The sequence below is a fragment of the Tiliqua scincoides genome, chromosome 1 (genome assembly GCF_035046505.1).
Source record: "Tiliqua scincoides isolate rTilSci1 chromosome 1, rTilSci1.hap2, whole genome shotgun sequence".
NCBI lineage: Eukaryota > Metazoa > Chordata > Lepidosauria > Squamata > Scincidae > Tiliqua > Tiliqua scincoides.
Genome location: NC_089821.1, coordinates 256674788 through 256696146, shown reverse-complemented (window position 1 = coordinate 256696146; position 21359 = coordinate 256674788). Strand labels below are relative to the sequence as shown.

The following is a 21359-nucleotide window of genomic DNA, read 5'->3' as shown; positions in this document are numbered from 1 at the left end:
GAGGAGAGATGGTAGTATTGGGACAACAGAGATGTCTCTACAGCAAAGGAAAGAATGGCTGTCCAGTAATTTGAGGAAGAAAATAACCATCAGTGTGCTCTCTGAATTTAAGCAAATTTGTGCACAACACACACTGCTGTGGGGTTGCATAATGGACAGTCTTGGAGCTACGTTTTAAAATGTAATAACAAGTTTAAGGTGCTTTTTCTGGAACTGGAGTTCTGGATTGCAAGGGTTTATAAATGTTTATAAATCTTTAATGTTTATAAATAAACAAGTAAATATATGAAAATTAGACTCTACTTTTGGAGGTCTGAGTTAATGAATCTTAATTGTGTTGTGATATGGAAATTATCTTGAGGGACACTTAACGCAGTAGAAAGATGCACTATCATTAATAATTAGGGGGAAAAGCCACAAAACAAGTGTTTTGTGAAATCAAAAAGGCTGAAGAGGATGCTGCACAAAATGTACTTTCTTTTTAGTATATATAATAGATGTGTCTTAAATGAAGCTGTTATGTGAAACACAACATCTGTGCATTAAATATGGAGCATTAGTAATTGTGCATTAGTAATACTCAGTGTCATGTGTTTTTAAGTACCCCTATTGCATTTTCTACAATTAGATTCTGGAATTTTAATTAGAGTAGGCAAGCTTTCAAAGATAATTAGCATTTTTTTCTTGTAAGAGTAGAGACACTTTAATTCCCCCTAGAAACCCACTCATTTGTACTTTTAGTCCTGTGTGTTTCCTTCATAGACTCTCATCTGGAGTTCTAGAAATAGCTAAGTATTGTAGATGTCTCATTACCACTGCATAAAGGCTGTTCAAGGCATCAGGGTATTAAGAAATTTGGTTTGGGTTCAGCTACGGCCGAAGTTTCTAGTTCAGGCCAGTAGAACCTGGTGAGTTTATAAATTAACCCAACTACAGAGAACAGATATTGTATCATCCATCTGCACCTGCAAAATCTTTTGTCTTTACTCCTTGACACCATGATATAGATCAGAGGTGCCCAAACCCTGGCCTGGGGGCCATTTGTGGCCCTTGGGGTCTCTCAATCCAGCCTGTGGTTAGTTAGCCCCTGTCTCCAATGAGCCTCTGGCCCTCTGGGGATTTTCTGGAGCCCTCACTGGCCTGACAGAATTGCTTTCAGCCTAAGGGCGACTGTTTGACCTCTCACATGAGCTGTGGGCCAAGGGCTCCTTCCACTGCTTGCTGTTTTAGGTCTGTGATGTAGCAAAGGAAAAGCCAGCCTTGCTTTGTGCAAGGCCTTTTATAGGCCTTGAGCTATTGCAAGACCTTCATTCATTCATATAAGTTCCATCTCTAATATATTCATTTATATAAATTTATTCAAATTTGAAATGTAAATTAATATTTTCCCAGCCCCCGACACAATGTCAGAGAGATGATGTGGCTCTCCTGCCAAAAAGTTTGGATGCCCCTGATATAGATGACCATGCCACCCCTGGGGTAATGTGGTAATGTGAAGAGGATTGTGGGCTTACATGGACATGCATGTGTGCACATGCTTTATAGTGCAGGATATGGTGGCATGTGGTAGAAGTAAAACTCTATTCCTTGTTTTTCATTTAGTGTGATACTTGGGAAAGCAGTCACTAGAGCTGGCAGTGAACTTGTCTTCTGTGTTCATTGCCAAATACCTTCCCGCCCCCGCCCCCCCACGTATATGTGACATATGGTCACTTATAAGACCATTATTGCCATTCACTCCTACAGAGTGGAAGTGAAATGCTACTCGTGGAACTGCTGCTGTGGTAAGGGCAAATCCTGCCCTCTAGCCAGGATTGGAGAAGCAAAAAGGGTTTGTGTATGTTCAAACCTGCACCCCGCACACAATGTCAATATTATCATTTAAGTTAGTATTGTCTACACTGCCTGGAAGTGGCTCTCCATGGTTTCAGACAGAGATCTTTTCAGCCTTACAGACAGGAATCTTTCCCAGCCTTACCTGAAAATACAAAGGTGCTTTGTGTATAGAGTATTTGTATACTGCTTTTCAACAACAACAAAAATCTTTTTGGATTGGATATGTGCTGTACTACTGAGCTATGACCCTTCTCTCCTTCTGTCTAAACAGTAGTTTGGGGGGAATGGGAGAAGACCTTATTTGGTTTGTGATATCTCATACCCTACCCACCTGTATATCGTCTGACATCTTAACAAATGACTATGCATCATCAAAATCAGATTTGGCATCTTAACAGTTGAGTATGCAGTGTACTGTTTAAAATGGGGGGAGCATTGCTACTGTGTAGGAATTAACTCTTGTATGCTGTGACTTGGCTTTGAGGCAGGAAACTTACAAAGGTACAAAAGTAGCCTGTTTGCTTCCTGTCTCACACATTTGAACTCTGTCCTTTGAATGCAAACAGAAGGAAATACGCATTAATTTTTTTAATGTACTGTATACACTTTTAGCGGTTAACAAACCAATTTCCTGCTTGTGCTAATATAGAATGATATAGTAAGTACTGCATGAACTGCTTCCAACTCTGGGGGAAAAGATGGTATCTGCCTGAACTAGTCACAGCATTAAGAGCAATTTGTAAATCTGGATAAAGTTATAAGTTAAGTTATAGAGTTATAAGCCATTAGAGCAGTGTTTCCTCAAACTGTGGGTTCGATCCCACTAGGTGGGACGCGAACCAATTCAGGTAGGTCCCCATTCATTTCAATATTTTATTTTTAATATATTAGACTTGATGCTACCAAGGTATGTGACTGCATTTGGGAAATGTCATAGATCTGTACTTTTAACAGGCTACTGTGAAGATGCTTTTAACAATGATAGTAAATGGGACTTACTCCTGACTAAATGTGGTTAGGATTGAAGCCTAGGATTGTTAAAAATTTTCTTGCTTGATGATGTCACTTCTGGTCATGACATCAGTTCTCATGGTTTTCTGGCATTTTCTGATGGGTCCTGACAGATTCTCATTCTAAAAAGTGGGTCCCGGTGCTAAAGGAGTGAGAACCACTGCATTAAATGCTAAAACAACTTTTTCCATGGCCTTGCTAAATTAACAGTTCATTATTTCAGATTTCTAACAGTGGGTAGGAAAATCCTTTCAGATACTTGCACATAAACTAAGCTTTATGATAGGGAAGACTTGATTAAGACTGTCTGGCTGATTGGTAGACCCCCTTCCATGATGATGATCAATCCTTCTTTTGAAAATTGTCTAAGGTAATGGTTGTTGGTATGTAAGTTATCCAATATGGCATCACAACATTAATAGATTTGTGGGGAAGAGTATTGAAGGATTTTGCTTTAAAACATGATGGAACACTTTCTGTTGGATAAGTTGTTTATAGCTGCAGAACCAGTAGAATTGATAGTGAGGTTTCTTATTTTTTAAGCCCTAGCTCTGTGAATGAATTATTCATCATCAGTAGTCCCTTGATAATACTCTGCAGTTTTACAGTAACGGAAACCTCATTTGCATCAGAAACTAGTACCAAAGCCAAAAGAGAAAAAAACTTTCAAATATATTACAAGATTTTACGTTGTAACGAATATGGCATTTGTTGGGTGTATATGTAGCCAACTAGCATCACTTTTTCTCTCTCTCTGTGTGCTGATACTTGTCCAGTGTCCATGGCCTCTGAAGACCTTGTTGGCCACTTGCCAAATTGCTACACTCGCCAGAACTCTGCCAATGCAGTTTCATTAGACTTTGAGCCTGAAGCCAACTATCTGTTTGTGGAAACCTTAGAAGAGCGCTACAAATGTACCTATTGCCATCTAGTCCTCCATAATCCTCACCAGACAGGATGTGGGCACAGATTTTGCCAGCGCTGCATTGTCTCTCTGAGGTATGAACTTTCCTTCCCTAATCATCAGTTTCTGCTCTCTAACTGCATAACTTAATGTGAGGGACATTAAGGTAAAGAGGAGTGGTAAGTGTTTTCAGCACAGCTTTAGTGACCTGGGTGCTTTCTCAACAGTGAAGTTAAGAATGTGTTTCTTTGTTTCTAACATAAAACTCTCTTTTCTTTCCCTTGTGGGTATTTTTACTATTACAGTAAAGGTTGTATCTGGCAATTAGTTAAGTGGCAAATTTGGTTAACCAGAATCTTCACTTGCCACTTCATAGGGGCAGACATGGCAGAAAGTGTGCTGATTAATGTAGCATTGGTTAAGCAAGCCTGCCCCACCCCCTTCCTCATGAGGAAGGTAGTGGAACAGCTCCATTCCTAGAGGGCCCTTGTGAAAAAGGGAGGAGGGTGGAGAAGTGCTACAAAGGAAGATAAGTGAGGGACCCAGTCAGTGGGGGGCTTGTTGTAAGTCTTGTGAAAGCTGAATTAACCAGCATATAGTGCAATCCTATCTTGCACTGGCAGGCCAGTAGGCCTGTGCTGTTCCCAGCGCGAGATTGGGACCAGAAGTGGCTCAACTAGAGGCAAGGGGAAACTCTTCCCCTTACCCCCGGGTAAGTCACCACAGCCCCAGTCACTTTATGCTCCTGAGGTGGCATAAGTCCAAGGAGAATGGAATGGCTTCAAGCCACTCTGTGCTGCTTGGGGATTGGGTTGGGATCTGGCATAACAGCTGGGTCCCAGCCCCACCTCCCGCTCTCTGCCCCCCACCCACCCCCAGGAGTGCCCTTCACCTGCCTTCCCCCACCCTTGAATGCCTCCCTCCTGGCTCCTCCCCACCCTCCCCAGGCGCATGTTTCTGCCAAACCTGGCCGACGCAACCCTCCCTTCCCAAGTTGGTGCAGAGGCTGGATACAACTTTCCATGAGCTGGCACGCTTCCCTACGCTGGCCCAGCCAACTCCTGAGGAAGCGCAAACGTGCTTTACAGCATGTTTGTAACCTTCCAAGGTTAGGATTGCACCCATATTTGGGTAACCAGCAAACTCCGTTTCCTGTGCAGGACAACATTTTTACTGCACTTGTATAGCAAAATCCATGTGCATGGTGCTTTACACAGAATGAGAAGACTGTTCTCATAGTTTTGTTGGGGTATTTTTCTTTGTGTGTTGTCATGTGAAAGCAGCCTAGAGGTGACAACAGACAGATCTAAGCAGATCAACTTCTGAACTGTCAGTACAAACAGCACTGGTAGCTCCCATCTAGGTACCATGGGCAGCCCAGTGCAAAGCTTTGTCCCAGGACCTTCAGTAATCTGGCACTGAATCAAGCTTTTTAATTCAAATATTAACATAAATATGTGACACTATGTTATATTGAATCAGACAATTGGTTCATCTGCCTTTGTACCATTCATACTGATTTACAGCAGCTCTCCAGGTTTTTAGACAATGGTCTTTCCCATCCTTCCTGGAGATGCCAGGGATTGAACTACCTCCCCCAGAGTATCTAGAATTGGAGTTTTTAAATCGTAATAGAAATGTGTGGCGTAACTGACCCACAGTTAAACATTAATAAGTCCCATTGATTTCAGCAGGAGCGATTTAAGCTTGTGCTGTATTTAACTCCTTCATTGAAATAGATGGTATTTGGACGTACTTAACTCTGATTGCATGACATTCATGATTTTGTTTGGGGTAGGTGTTTCTTTCTTCTTGTCTGTTTGCGTATTATCTGTTGAAATTTGGCTTTCTGCCTGGGATATGCTCTGTGCAGCATTTGAATGTTGTGTTAAGAACATGCAGCCTAATATGCAGAATGTGGCTTTGTATGACATTGGTGTAGATGTGCAAAAAGTTTGAAAACGAAACTTTATTCTCTCATACAGTTTCACCCTGTGCCTTATGATTCATCTAAGTTTCACTCTAAATTACTTAGATTCCTATCAATTTCCTTTCTGAAAAACCAACCCAGAAGCTTACAGTAGTATCTCCAGAACAAAATTGACATGCGGGTAACAAATTGCCGTTCCCAAGTGATGTTAAATGGGCTTTAAGACTCATCTTGAGAAGAGAGTAGCATAAACAGCAGCCTGTGCGCTTTCAGTATTCTGCTGCCTTATGAAGTAGACATACTTCATATGTCTCTTCCCTTCTCCCTCTTACAGATGCTTCCTAGCAAATTCACACGCTCTCTTAAACTGTCAAAGTTTAATCAGTCCAGCTGCTTGTTCGATTTCCAGCATCCAGGCTTTGTTAATTTAATTTTCTCTAGCAGTTTTCTTGCCCTTTTGACAACATGACAACAGAACTTACATTTAAAAATATGCTACTGTTATAATTAACAGAATCTGGAGATGCTTAATCGATGAGGTGGAATTTGTCAAGAAAAAGTAATGCTCTATCAACAATTCTATAATTTAATAAGCTAAGGGAGTTTTAAAAACGCTTGTGCTGGGATAAAACTTTAAGTTAAACTATTACATTGGTCTGAACAAGTGATTGCTATGAATTCATTCTCTCGCTCTCTCTCGCTCTCTCTCGCACTCTCTCGCTCTCTCTCTGTGAATGGCAAAAGGTTACAAAATCTAACCTGGCCCATATTTCTGTGTCCCTCTTTAGAGAACTGAATGCAGTACCCGTATGTCCTGTTGATAAAGATGTAATAAAAGCCCAAGAGGTGAGATAAGTTCTGTTTATGTGAGCCCATGGAGTTGGTTTGTGGAGAATCTTTGTGCAACATTGAGTGGTGAAGCTGCAGATCTCACAGAACCCAAAAATTGCAAACTCAGTAACTAGGAAAGGCTGAGTTGTTCCCTAAAACCTGTTATGGCTATTAAAATTTTCCCACTGAAAGGGAAATTGATGTGTCTTCACTACCATAACCCAGTTCATTCATGGAAACATAGCAGAGTAGCAAGGATATAATTTTGTGTGTTGGCAAGTTAGGCTTATCAGAGGTACCCAACTGCTATTGTTTTCTAAAGCCTTTGACTCCTCGAGTATGAAATTGGTACGGAAGCTCACCTACTTAAGAGCATAAGAACTCTCAAGATACAAATATGTCTATGGATAACATTAGTGTGCATTCCTGAACATTCTCCATCTTACTCCAGCCAGCCTTGGTAGTCCATTTTTCAAGGTAAGGCCACACAATATGGAGTACTGTGGTCTTACTCTACGAGGGGAGCTTCTGTGTTTGCTTCACTCTTCAAATCTGCGACTAGATGCTTCTTGGTGCATAATAATTAGCCTGTGTAGAAAACTTTTCTTTTTGGATACACAGTATATATGCCCTTGTTGAGGCAGCGATACTGTAGCTACAAATGCATCCAGGGGTCTGTCTAGTGGTAAAGATGCCAGCTTTTGATTTATGTTTTCAGCACTTGCCTTGTTAAAAAGATTGTACTGTTGTATTTTTGCTTGTGTGCTTATAAAGCATTTATGCTTCTATTTAGGTCTTCAAAGACAATTGCTGTAAAAGAGAAGTTCTCAATTTGCAAGTGTTTTGCAGAAATTCTCCAGCCTGCAATGCAAAAATATCTCTGGGGCGCTATCAGGTATTCTAATGTCACCTGAGCCAAATATTGACTTTTGGTCTTATGGTCAAAACAGAGAAATGGATTGTTGCTAAAGCTACTTTTTCCCTTTGGGTGTAGGAAAGAGGTTTCCGTGTGCATGGGTATGAATGCACTTCAAATAAAATAGATATTTCAGTGCTGGAACTACTTGTCAAACCTATTTTTACTTTTCATATATAGGTTTTTAGTACCTTGTGGAGAAAAATATGTCTGTATGCAGTCAGTCTGCCTTCCCTGTCCATTAAGTGGTTGGCATGTGTATTGAGGAAGGGGCAAAAAAGATAAGAGCCCCTCTACTCTTCCTAGCTCACCTCTTGCAGCTCCAAAGAAAGGGTGAGGGTCTGTGATTATAGGAGTTTGAGGTTGTACCCATATAACCATGGATTGGGTAGACGAGTAGAGAAGAAGATTGGATGTGAATGATTTAAGCTGCATACAATAACCTTTTGGGAACAGGCTGGGGTTTGCACTTGAAAACCTGGTTCTGTGCATGGACCATGTTTTACTGAATTTTGTAATATTTACAAAATATTCAAATTCAAAGGGTTTTGTTGAAGTATCTTTCGGTCCTTGTGTGCAGAGTACATGTTGTCCACAAAATTTGCTCCATGTCTGCATTTGTGAAAGGGCGAGGTTGATTACAGAGGATGAAGCTACATTTGTAAGAACTCACAGTTGTATAATAAGAGGTTACTCAAAGGATAATTTAAGCAAAATGGCCTGATTGGTCAGAAAACATCTGTAGTTAAATTGGGAACATCTGGTGTTCAGTTACTGGTGTTAGTTACTGTTGGGTGTTTTAAGAGTTCTTTTTGTGTTCAGCTTTGTTACTGGGAAAAATGGAATACTGGAAATCACCATAAACAGAATGGTGGCATTGCTGTAGGACAGGGATGTCCAAAGTTTTTGGCAGGAGGGCCACATCATCTCTCTGACACTGTGTTGGGGGCCAGGGGGGAAAAGAATTAATTTACATTTAAAATTTGAATACATTTACATAAGTATACATAAATGAATATATTAAAGATTTATATATTAAAGATTATATATATATTAAAGATTCATAACATATGAATGAATGAATGAATGAAGGTCTTGCAATAGCACAAGGCCTATAAAAGGCCTTGTACAAAGCAAGGCTGGCCTTTCCTTTGTTGCTGCTACTGCATCACAGACATAAAACAGCAAGCAGTGGAGGAAGCCCTCATCCCACAGCTCACGCGAGAGGTCAAACAGTTGCCCTCATGCTGAGAGCAGTTGCATTGGACCAGTGCAGGCTTCAACAAATCTCCGGAGGGCCAGAGGCTCATTGGAGACTGGAGGCTCCCTGAGGGCCACGTTGAGAGGCCTCGAGAGCTGCATGTGGCCCCAGGGCCGGGGTTTGGCACCCCTGCTGTAGGAGAGCAAAAGGCAGAGACTTGGAGATCTGCTTGGAGAAATGGGGAGGGATTGTGGACATTCCTGCAAACCTTTTTATTGAGGAACAGGAACATATTGTATTATGTTTGCCACCCTCCTCACAGTGGCAAAGCATGGAAAATCAAGATAAGGCACATGTAGAGTTGGAACCAAACTAGAAGTGTGCCTAAGGGTACAATCCTAATGCTTTATGTCAGTACTTTCCAGCACTAGCATAGTGGTGCCATTGGGACGTGCGCTGCATCCTGCAGTTGGGTCTCACTCCCAGAGGCCTCCTCAGAGTAAGGGGATGTTTGTTCCCTTACCTCAGAGCTGCATTGCCCTTATGTCAGTGCTGGAAAGCACTGACATAAGGGGTTAGGATTGCACCCTAAATGTTCAGCAAGGCTGGATGGGAGGGGGAAGCCTTTTTAAAAAAAATGTGTGTGGGGGGGTATGAAATGTAGTGAAGCTGTGACAAGAAGGTAGGGCTGCTTTCCCCTGTTGTGGTCTGGATACTGATAGCAGCCTTCTCATGTACTATTTTAGTTTTAAAAAACCTTCCATGTGCTTTCACTGGAGACTGTGCCATTTAGAGAGGGGTCTGGCCTCCCATGCAGATAGATATATCACAAGGGCAGTATATGACAGCCACCTTCTATATACATTGCAGCAAGCTTTACATTGTAGATCAGAGGTCCCCAAATTGTGGTCAATGGACCACATCTGGCCCACCAAAACTTTTTTATCAGTCTGCTGACCCTGCATAGTGACAATATCATTACATGCAGCCCATCCATTTCTTCTTTGTCTCTCCCACCTCCACCCACCATCATGCATCTTTCCTTCTCCTGGATGAAGCTATTTTTGGGCTAGATTGTTATCACTGAGAGCTCAGCTGAAGAGAGAGCACACACAAGCAGCTCAGCAGCTACAATGATTGTGAATATTTCTCTCCTATTATGAAAATTCTTAGTTGTGTACAAAGTGTGTGCATGCGTGTGTGATAATTGACTCCTCTGTCCCACTGTAGGAGCAAGACTGAGTGATGTAACCTTGAAAGCTGAAACTTTGGGACCCCCAATATAGATAATATATGGCAGTACGTTACTATGCTTTTACAGGATCATCTACAGCAATGTTTGTTTGAAAGCACTGAATGCACAAATGAAGGATGTTCTGAAAAGATTCTTCAGAAAGATTTGAAAGATCACTTAAGTTTACAGTGTAACTATCGCAAGCAACTGTGCCAATATTGTAATCAGCCTGTGATTTCAATTAATTTAAAGGTAAGCTTCTAGCAAAAATCTTTTTAATTAACTTGAATTTGACTACAAATTGCTGTGGAAAATACAATACTTAAATGGCTTAGACCCTATGTATCGATCACCTCCTGGATTATTTATCTTTTTATTCAAAAATTTATATTCATCGTTCAACCCCCATGGCAATTCACAATAATAAAGAAATTGAGTTGTTAAATTAAAAAAATAGACACTTTAAAACTAAAAATAAGAATACCATGAAGGTAAAACAGAAGTAAAACAGTAGAAACTAACTTAGCAGGAGAAAATGACACTAACTGAAATATGTGACAAAACAAAGTTTTAACATGGTGCTGAAAGTGAGGGAATCAAGTGGGCCTCCAGAACAAAGGAGTTCTGTAACCTAGGCACTGCAACGGAAAAGGTTCTGTCCTGTGTGACCTCCCCACCCACCCATAAACATCTGATGAGGGAGAAGCATGGAGCAGTACTTCCAGTGATAAATGGAGGAAGTGGACAGATTCATTTCGGGGCAGTGGGCAGATCTATATGGGAAGAAATGGTCCTTTAAGTAAACAGGCCTCAAACTATGTAGGACTTTAAAGATAAATACAAATGCCTTGAATTGAGCATGGAAACAAACTGTCAGCCGGTGTAGATGGAACAAAATAGGAGTTTTACACTCCTGTCTCTCCACAATATTCTGTATCAGTTGAAGGTTATAAGCAATTTTCAAGGGAAGCACTATGTAGAGTGTATGATAGTCATACAAGCTGGATATGAACAGGGCATGTGTAAGACTCATCAGATCAGATTGAACAAATTTCTGGAAGAAAAGTCCATCACGGGTTACAAGTCATGATAGGTATGTACAAGCTCCTGATTTTAGAAGTAGGCTACCTCAGAATGCCAGATGCAGGGGAGGGCACCAGGATGCAGGTTGTGTCTTGTATGCTCCCTGAAGCATTTGGTGGGCCACTGTGCGATACAGGAAGCTGGACTACATGGGCCTTTGACCTGATCCAGCAGGGCTCTTCTTATGTTCTTAAAAGCCTTGGCCAGTAACAGGTGAAGTTGATATAACAGCTGGAATTGTGCAAAAAACTGTTCCTAGCCATGGCAACCCTCAAATCATCCAGGAGTGCTTCCAAACTGTGAACCTGCTCTTATGTGAACTACTCTGTTGGAAAACTGTATATAAATATTCTTAATACTGTGGGCCTCTTTATCCTGGGTTTGGCATCTGCAGATTTGACCAACTGCGGGCCTCAGATTTGACCAACTCTCTGGGCCTCAGGACAGCTGCTCCCAGACGTGACTTGCAATTTGCACCTGCAACTTCCAGGCCTCAAAACACCTTTCAGATGCAACCAGAAGTCACAGACACAAATTGCCGGTCGTGTTTGGGAACTGTTGTGAGGCCCATGGAGTGGGCATCAGGCCTGCACAGCCTCTGAAGGGTTTAGCATTGGATTTTTCCAAGCATAGATTTAGACACTTGTTTATACTGAGTCTGACCACTGGTGTCCAGGGTCTTTTTGTAACCCTACCTGGAGGTGCCAGGTGTTGAACCAGAGACCTTCTGCATGCAAAGTGAGTGTGTGCTGCTCAACTACAGCTAGAGGTGAGAGAAAGAAGTTTTTTTTTTTCATGGATTCAGTGTTTTCCAGAAATTAGAAGTGCAGAAAGATGTGTTTTATTCAAAATTTACATTATAATAATCGCTTTAAAAGTGTACTACGTAGTTTATAAAGGTGGTATAGTATCAGCAGATGCAGCCACAATCATTACCCATGCACAACCCTAAATTAAATAATACATAAAATCAAAATAAAATGGTTTTATTTTTTGCAGATTTTGAGTTTTTTGTGTTTTTTTTACAAAAATGAGAATTGCAGAAAGTGGTGCTGTATGTTTTATTTCACTATCATTGTCTTCTCCCACCTCAATCTATAGTCCTTCTGCTATGCGTATAGCATGCAGTTGCATTCTGCAGGATTGGGTACTTGCTGAGGTCCATAGAACTGCCAAGCCAAGAGTACGACCATTCTGACATTGAGGAGGGCTAGAAATAGCACAAAGGTGTCTCATGCTGCCTTTAACCTTCTTGTATTCCCTTGCATTCTGGGTGTTCAATCATTTCCACTGTCTAAGCAGTCCATTGTAATGTGTGGAGGATTAAAGGTGGGAGGGAAGCATTTTCACTTTGCACTGAGTGACTAAAGAATGTTGTAGGCAGCAACAAAGGCTATTAATTACCTGTACAGTTCTGAAAAATGAACATTTGTACTGATTGATACTAGTTTTTAGCTACGTTACAAGTTAGCCTGTTCCTTAATTTTTCTGTGCATGCCTACTTAGAAATAGAAACCCCATTATAGTCAATGGGGCTTATTCCCAGGTAAGTGTGGATAGGATTGTAACCTGTGTATGTCCAAATGTGGGTTACTTTTTCTTTCTTCTGCAAGAGATAGAGGGATAAGAAGCAAGAAGAAGACCAAACGAATGTGTAGCAAGTTAAAATATCCTGCGTTCCACTGAATTGAACAGAAGTAGCCTTGGGGCACTGAACTTCCAATAGCTTGTGCCCTTGGTATATAATGTAGGTGTTTCTATCTGGTCTTTCTTACCTTTTGGGATTCAATTGTGTTTTGTTGCATATAATGCCAGGAGTCTGGCTTCTTTTGAATAACAGAACATTTTTTTTCCCCAGATCCACGAGAAGACAGATTGTCCTGATTATCCCTTGATTTGTCCCCATGGCTGCATGCAGATAATTCTGACAAAAGAGGTACAAGATTATTTTTGGCTCAGTACATGCTGGCCATTTTTATGAAAAGAACAATCTGTTGCCTTGCCTGTGCTAGCTTGAGTCTGGCAGTAGAAATTTTTTGTTCTTTGTTCACAATAGTATTAATATGAACAGACCATCCATATATATTTGCTATACATTTTGTAAAAGTTCCAGGTAGCAGTAGTTGAACCTCTTGAAGTACCTTTGTAACCATTAGCATTGATCAGACATTCTCCTTGTAATCCTAACATAATCTTGGTCCTCTTCATTACACTTTGAAGAATTTAAAACCAACATTTTCTTTTCAAGTGTTTCTTTTGATGCATGACCTCTTATTTTGCAGGTAGAAGAGCATGTCTCTGTATGTCCTGAGGTGGAAATTGATTGTCCATATAAACAGTATGGCTGTTCAGCAAAGGTATTATGAAGTTTGCATAAAAATACTAGGACTACAGTAGAGAGATGCACTCCATGGCACAATTGCTAATGAATGTCCCTTCTGTCTTATCCTCTTTGGTTTGATATCAGAGTAACCCACTGAAGATTTTCCTCCCTTTTCAGATAAAGTTCACCAGGCAAAGGAGAAATGTTAATATATGTTATTAGTATAGCAACTCCTCAGTCATTTTGTTATAAAGCTGGGGGGGGGGGGTGGATTCCTGGCCAGGGCCACGGTCTGGGTGGAGTTTTCATGTTCTCCTCTTGTCTGTGTGGGTTTTCTCCAGCCCAGGAAGCTCACATTTATTTCAATGTTTAAGAAGCATGAGCGTTATTTAGAATTTTGATGTTCTTGTGACCAGAACTACACTGTAGGAACTTAACTCTTGTTTACGTATATATCAGTTGGCCTATGGTAAAATTGGTTTCATTATGAGCAGTTTCACTTAGGTTCTTGGAAACTACAACTTTATCAGCAAAGTGAGGACTTGCTGTATGTTTATAATATGCTGAGCTTGCTTTTGAGTTTACATATATTCTCTCTCTAGATTAAAAGAGGAAAGCGTTCAGAACATGAGACTGGCTCCTTAAGAGAACATATGCTGCAGGTCTTAGAAAAGAACTCAAAGCTGGAAGATCAGGTGGAGCATGGCATTCATGATTACCTACATTTTGGACAAGAAATGGACAATATTTTCTATAAATGTGATTTGATAGGCTTCATTTTCCATGTTGTTCATACTAATTTTGTCTCTCTTATGTCAGTCTCTGGTCAAACAAGTTTTGCAGGCTTCTGTAATATGAAACCTACAACACCTGTTAGTCAAGAGCAGAAATTAAATTAATATGTGCACACATCTCTCTTTCAACCACTGGCATACCTGGGGGGAGGTCAAGGGGGACAGATCCCATCCATGCCCCCCCCCGATGCCCATTTAAAAAAAATATCTTTTTTTCAAAGTGAAAGAAGCCAGCGGTGCTGTTGGCTTTCATCGATCTGAGGGCTGCCTCCTTCTTCCCCTTTAAAAAAATTGGTGAAGGTCTCAGAGTGGCACAGAATCACACCAACAGTGGCTGCAAGCTTGCAGCCACTGTTGGCCAGTTCCAGAACTAACTGTGGTGATGTGATGACATCACCACAATTATTTCTGTTTGAGGGGTGGCACCTTACCCTATGGCCCTGGGGTGGCCAGGACTGCCAGTGCTTTCAGTTGACCATCAACTCTTGAGGCAGGGATGGAGGAGAAGAATCTGTCTCCATTTTTATTAATGCAGGTGTGTTCTTTCCAATAAAGTTGACTGTGTTTCTACACAACACTGAGAGCCTCTCGATACATAGATTGTAAGAAGAAAAACTGAGAACAATTTCACAGTGGCTGGTGGTTTCCTATTTTTCTGAAGTGGAAAGTGAGAAATTGGTTGTGGATTTGATTGCTGCTTTCCCACTTGTAACACGTACTGAGTGTCTGTTTGCTTCCTGTAACCAGTTAATAAACAACTTGGGCAGTTTTGGAGAGGAGTTATACAGGAAAGCGGAAGTTCAGAAAGCTCATAGTGCTCTATCTGTCTCTTACTTGGGGTTCTGGATGTCTTATGCTGATCTCCTTGACGCCTCTAGTTTCTTGAGCTCATACATGCAGCAATTTGGAAGAGAGACTGCTTATAGTGCAAACCTGTTGTGGAAGCAGTTTCTTGAATGGTTTTGAGGAGGGAATTGAACTATTGTGATTAAAACCCATCCAAACAGAATATGGAGCCATTTTCATGTAGCAAACCATTTGTGTCACTCCACTCACAGTTTGTGCCCTAGATCAGGGGTGCTCAAACATTTTTGCAGGAGAGCCACATCATCTCTCTGACACTGTGTTGGGGGCTGGGAAAATTTGCATTTCAAATTTGAAAAAATTTACATAAATGAATACCTTAGACAGAGCTTATATGAGTGAATGAATTTTGCTGGGCTTAATAATAACCATAAGAACTATAATAACCAGCATCCAAAGAAAACACATGAGAACTATGAACTATTAATGTGAGTGGTAGAGCTGTTGTCTTGAGCCACCAACTCATCAATAAAGTCCAGGAAGGGGAGGGAAAAATTCTCAGAGCCATTTCTCTGTCTCCCACCACCCCCCACACTAGTAAACTCAAGCAACACATGGAAGTAACCCTATTTCTCCATCTCTCAGCGCCCCCCGCCACCCCCATGACTCTTAAGTTGGCACACGTTCTTTCCTATTCAAAAGGCCCACATCTTCTCCCCTCTCACCCCAGCATCATCCTTGCACTTCTGCAGACCCTTCCTATTCAAAAGTCCCATGCCCCCCCCCACTTTCTCCAGCATCAGTCCAGCCTCCCGGCAGATCCCGTGGCGCCCCCCCCGCTTTCTCCAGCATCAGCCCAGCATCCCAGGAGACCTTCCTATTCAAAAGTTCCACGCCCCCCCTCCTGCTTTCTCCAGCATTAGCCCAGCATCCCAGGAGATCTTCCCATTCAAAAGTCCTGCACCTTCTCCCCCTCAGTGCCTGCCATCCCCGACACAAAGCACACTCACTGCAACAGCATTCACCAGTCCCACACCTTCTCACCCCCATCCGATGCCTGGCCTCAGCAACTCCTCCTATTTGGATGGTTGGGGCTTCTGCAGAACTCTTGCAAGAGCGGAAAAGCTCTGCAGAGCCTGCCTTGCCCTCATTGCTGCCGCTGCAAAGAGCAGATGTCGGGCCAGCGAGGGCTCCGGCAGGTCTTCAGCGGGCCGAGTGCCCATTGGAAATGGGGGGGGGGGCTCCCTGGTGGCTGGACTGGGGGTCCCCACGGGCTGCAAATGGCCCGCTGACCAGGGTTTGAGCAGCCCTGCCCTATATAGTAGCTATAAAAGAGAGCAAGGCTTTAACTTCTGTAACAGTTCCAGGTCTTTGACTATTGCTTAGCAGTCAAAATCCTTAGCAGTTTGTGAGATTTACTGTTCTTGGGCTGAGTTCACACAAAGGCTAAAAACATTTGTTATTTCTGTTAGGGTTGTTAAGGGACAGGTATGTTCTGAGCACTTGAAATGTATTTTTGGTCAAAGTGTTTAACCTGGTTCTCTTTTTGAGGGAAGTCAGCTTTTTCAATATTGCTGCCTTGTATATCTCCACTAAAATAATGGGCACATTTTATCAGTGGTGTTCCTTGTCACTGCACCCGCCAGAGAAACACCTCCAGGGTGCTGCCTCCCCCACACCTGCTGCCTCTCCCCAGAGTCATTCTGAGGGCCAGGGAAGCCACATATGACCTCCCTGACCTTCAGAAGGCCTCCAGGAAGGAGGCAGCAGGAGTGGGGGAGTGAATGCCACCTCCTGGACACCCCACCACGCATGCTACTGCGTTTTGTACCTTAAATAGAATAGAACAGGGCTAATGAACACTTAGAAATGCAAAGTGAGAGCAGTTTCGTGTGGAGAATGGTACTTTTAAAACCATAAGAACACTAAAAAAAGAAAAAGCCCTGCTAGATCAGGCCAAAAGTCTCTGGGAAGAGACCTAGAAATCTTAAAGAGACCTGGAAGTCTTTTAACTTTAGAGACTGCATCATAATGCTTGTTGCACGGAAGGCAGTTTGTTGTTGGTGTATGAATGGTATTGGGGGAAAAACTGTGTCCCTGTGTAGTGCATGACTTTAGAGGCTTTAGTGTTGAAAGTGACCAGAAAAAAACACTGTGAAATTAGTTAAGTAGATCTTTATGAGGCGGAATTGGAAGATACACAGACTTTCATAAGACTTTCATGAAGAACTTCCACCCAAAATTCACTTGACCTTGATAAGGAGAAAGAATACAGAAAAGCCATGAACAAAGAGGAGGTTGATGTTTGAACTCTAACAGCTAAGTGGTTGCCAGAGGCATTCAGTTTAATTGAGAGTGCTTGGGCTATTTTAGATTATCGAAACAGCAAACAAAGCTCAAGAGTGATCAAAATTGTGCAGTCAGCTGTGCAGTGTTACGGAAAAAGCTTAGAAGAAAAAGTGAAAGCCGCACTATTATCATACTTCTTCAAAACATCATCAGATGCAAAATTATATCTGCCATTAACATCAGTAGCCTCACTGTCTCACTCTCGTAGCCTCCCTTCTTTAGTTGCCAATTGTCAATGTAAGCACTTGATGTCTTTTCCCCTAACCCAGCAGTTCCCAAACTCTCTGAGAATTTGGGAACCAGAGTGTTTGCAGGGGAGGTGTCAAGGAAACGAAGTGATTGCGCCACTGCCAGGGCCAAAAGTGTTTCTGAGAGACTTATCTCTGACAGTGACAGCCCTCAAGACCACGGGGAGACCACAGACCCCTCTGCAGGGCTCCACAAGTCTCCAAAAAGCTAAAAATAACAATTGCAACCCACTTCAGGTTTGTGCAAACTGGAAGTGGGTCACTGTCGGGGTGACAGAGGAGGATAGAATGTGCAGAATAGCAGCATAGTGGGGCAGCACAGGAAGCAACCGGTCCCAAATAAAGCCACAGACACAGCAGGCTTGTTGAATATAGAAGCATGTATTGTAAAGGAACAGGCAGGAGAGTAGTCATCGAATGGTCCAGAAATCAGGTATACAGCAAGCAGAGCAATGATAAGCAGTCCGAGTCAAAATCCAATCCAGCAGCACTTCACCATAGACATTCACCACAACTACCTACATCTAGTGACTGCAGCAGTCACCTTATATACCAGAGTCAGCCAATCAGAAACAGGTGACCTCGTTGTCTTCTGACAGTCTTGTGACTTGCTCTGATTGGCTGCCCAGTGGTGCATTGCACCACTTCTCCATGGCCTACGTGACTCAGCACTTGTACCCCGAGTCACATGGCTCCCAACTTACACAGGTGCATGTCATTATAATCAGAAGTGCAGCAGTTACGTTTGTTTACATATACCAGGCCTGTACATCAGGGCCTCTCTGCCACATCCTGGCTTATAACAATCAAGGGCTGAGAGGTGTCAAAGGCCTGACAGTCACAGTTGCCATTTTTAGCTTCTTGAAGGATTGGGGAGCCCTGTAGAGAGATCTGTGGTCTCCCCATACCATCCAGAGGGCCAGCGCTGTGAGGGGTAAGTCTAAAAAAAACAAAAAACCCTTTTGAGCCTGGCAATGGCACAATTGTGGCAACTGCATTGCTGCCTTCCCCATCGCCCAGCCCCTTAAGGGGGCTGAAGCATCACAACACCCCTGTTTGGTAACCTCTGTCCTAGCTTATATCACGTGATGGCAAAATGTATGACAAAAAATACTTTTAATTTACACAATTTTAATATTCACTGTTGCTGTATGTTGGGTTGACATTTTCATTGAGCTGTCCACTGCTATTCCAAAATGTCTTTTCTGGTTAATCACCAACAGTTCAGTCGCCATCAGTGTATATGTGAAGTACAGTGCAAAAAATTCCATGAGCATTACTTAACACTTATTGCCACTGAATGTATCTCCTATTTGGCTGTTCAGTCCCTCAGTTTGAAGAGGTTCTTTTGGAGTACTTCAGTCAGCTTTGGATTTTAGCACCCTGAATAATTTGGCATGATCTGCAAACTTGAACACATTTCTGTTTACCCCAATTCCAGATCATTTATGAGCAAATTTGACTCTATCCAACCACTGCTCCTGGGGCTTCACTGGTTGTCTGTCTGTTCCCAGGTACAATTCAAAATACTAGTTTTGGCCTTTAAAGCCCCTTACAGCTTGCGCATGGTGGTATCTGAAAAACTGCTTTCTTCTATATGAACTAGCTCATCCTCTGAAGTGTAAGTCTCTTGTGGTCGGCTTACATTACTTTAGTCAGAATTTGTGTTTCTTTTTTTTCTCCTCAAGCAGAGGATTGACAGTTCAATTGACGCTTCAGTGTCAGTAAGTGTAAAGTCATGCACATTGGGGCAAAAAATTCAAACTTCACATATAGGCTAATGGGTTCTGAATTGTCTGTGACAGATCAGGAGAGAGATCTTGGGGTGGTGGTGGACAGGTCGATGAGAGTGTTGTCATTGCTGGTTTCTCTGCCAGGCTGCAGGGGTCTGGGGTCCCATAGGTACCACCGGTCACCACCTCAAGTACTATCAGTGGTAAGAGTACAACTGGTTGAGAAAAACTTTCTAGTTCATTTGAATATTTAAAAATTAATTTGAAACAAGAAACATGTTCTAAAAAACCTGGACACGTGCTGAGCTCAACTGATTTCATTTCATAGTATGGTGCAAATACTAAGAGGGAATTTGCACAATAATGCCTGGCAGAAAGCTGTTGTTATGTTAATAGTACTTTCTATCAATAGTTAACCACATCCTAGAAAATAATTGCTTTTGATTTTCTGGTTGCTACAAACTGTCTGTTGCATGTGTATCGTATATAGTGTTGGGGCCCCTCCCAGATGCCCTGACCCCCGACTTACTCTGGAGCAGGCACCCTGTGCCCAGGGTGGGGAGGCTTCCCTGCCCTTGAGGAGGGCAAAGAAGGTTGGCTCACCCTAACCAGACAGAGGAAGCTGGCAGGGTAGACAAGGAACACTGAAGGAAACAAGCCAGAAACAGGAAAGGCCTTTTCTGTTCCACCTGGAGGAAGGGGAGGGGCCAAAAGGGGGCAGGCTTGCTCTATAAAACAGGGAAGCCAGGGATGAGAGGCATGCAGTGTGAAGTAGGGAGCTGTGAGGTGAACAGCTGCTGCTCCCAAGCCAGGTGTGGAAGCTCTTGCTAAGGAGGAGGACTAGGGTGCTGGAACCGCTCCCCCCCCTCCAGCCAATCTGAGACCTCCCTGGGGGTGGAACAAGCCTGCTCCAGGCCCCTCCAGGGGTGGGCCCCTACCTATAACTTTAAAAATCATATCTCAAACACTGTAGTTTCCCAGGATGTGGTTAAAAACTAATTTTGCCATTTGAGGACAGATCAGAATATACACCACAGGAAAATTAAAAGGAAAGGTGAATTTCTTGCACAGTGAAAGCAGACTTGCCATGCCAGAAGCAGCCTGCTTATTACTGATTGTGTTCTGCCTTTGTTTGCAATCAACAAGCTGTTCGGGTAAGCCTCAGCAGTGTAGAAGAGTCTACCCAGACATGCACTAGCAAATTTGCTGCTGAATCCACCCAGTCTGTTGCAGATCTATTCTACCCTCCTCTGCCCCATTCCACCTGCCCCCACCCACCCATCCTGCCTTTCCTGCAGTCTTATGGTGGAGCCAGGTGGCTGCTCCAGCACTCAGGTGAAGGCTCCAACCTTCCTGCTGGCACTCCAGCAGTGTGCAAGTCTGTCTGCTGCTGAAAGCATTTTGTCAATGCTAAGACCCTATAGGATTGGGCTGAAAAATTTTACTTTGAGGATAAGTTAATGATAGGGAGGGTGAATCAAAATAGAGCTGGTCAATGTTTCTTAGCCATTTACTTAGTTAGGGCCGAAATGATAAGCTTATAAGGTTTATATATAGATAGATAGAAGATAGATAGTTTATATATAGGTTTATAGATAAGGTTTATATATAGATAGAAAGTAGAAAAAGAGGAGGGGAGAAAATTCTAAAAAAGGAAAGGGACATGTAATGGCACAGAGATAACAGAAGGGGAAGAACATGTGGTTTACCCAGTGGGACCTGGAGTTGAAAAAGTAGAGGTTTGAGGGTTTGGGGAAGGTAGAAGGAGAGGAGAAAAGCTGGAGGAGTGATATGAAACAGGGGGGAAGGGTTTCTACATCTCAGACCACGGGCAAAAGGAACAGAGGTTTTACCAATCCTGGGTGCTGACTCAGCATGGTGGCCCTTGGATTGTGGCTGGAATGGAGATAGCTTAACATAGTAACTGCAGGTTAACACATGACAAAACCTACAGTGAGGCAGCAGCAGGAGGAATGAAGGATGAAGACACATGGTCCTGTGACCAAGCCTCTTACCCTTTTTTATCCCATAGGGTGCTCTAGGATCTTTTGTGGGGTGAGCTCAACAAGGAACCTCCTTAATGGTCCTTGATGTCTTATTTCTGGTACTAATTGCATCTTTCTGTTGTGCACCTTGCTAGAGGTGCAGCAGCTAGCTCAGAA

The 21359-nt window shown here is 42.6% G+C and overlaps 1 protein-coding gene across 1 annotated transcript in view; it reads left to right on the top strand.

Moving 5' to 3' along the window:
- TRAF5 (TNF receptor associated factor 5) overlaps nt 1-21359 on the top strand; it is a 52670-nt gene that overhangs the window by 15105 nt on the left and 16206 nt on the right. The window contains exons 2-8 of the mRNA XM_066621676.1: nt 3624-3846; nt 6470-6527; nt 7306-7407; nt 9951-10115; nt 12805-12882; nt 13229-13303; nt 13872-13964. Coding sequence (XP_066477773.1) covers nt 3629-3846; nt 6470-6527; nt 7306-7407; nt 9951-10115; nt 12805-12882; nt 13229-13303; nt 13872-13964 — 789 coding nt within the window. The 5' untranslated portion in view covers nt 3624-3628. The remainder of the gene's footprint in view (nt 1-3623; nt 3847-6469; nt 6528-7305; nt 7408-9950; nt 10116-12804; nt 12883-13228; nt 13304-13871; nt 13965-21359) is intronic.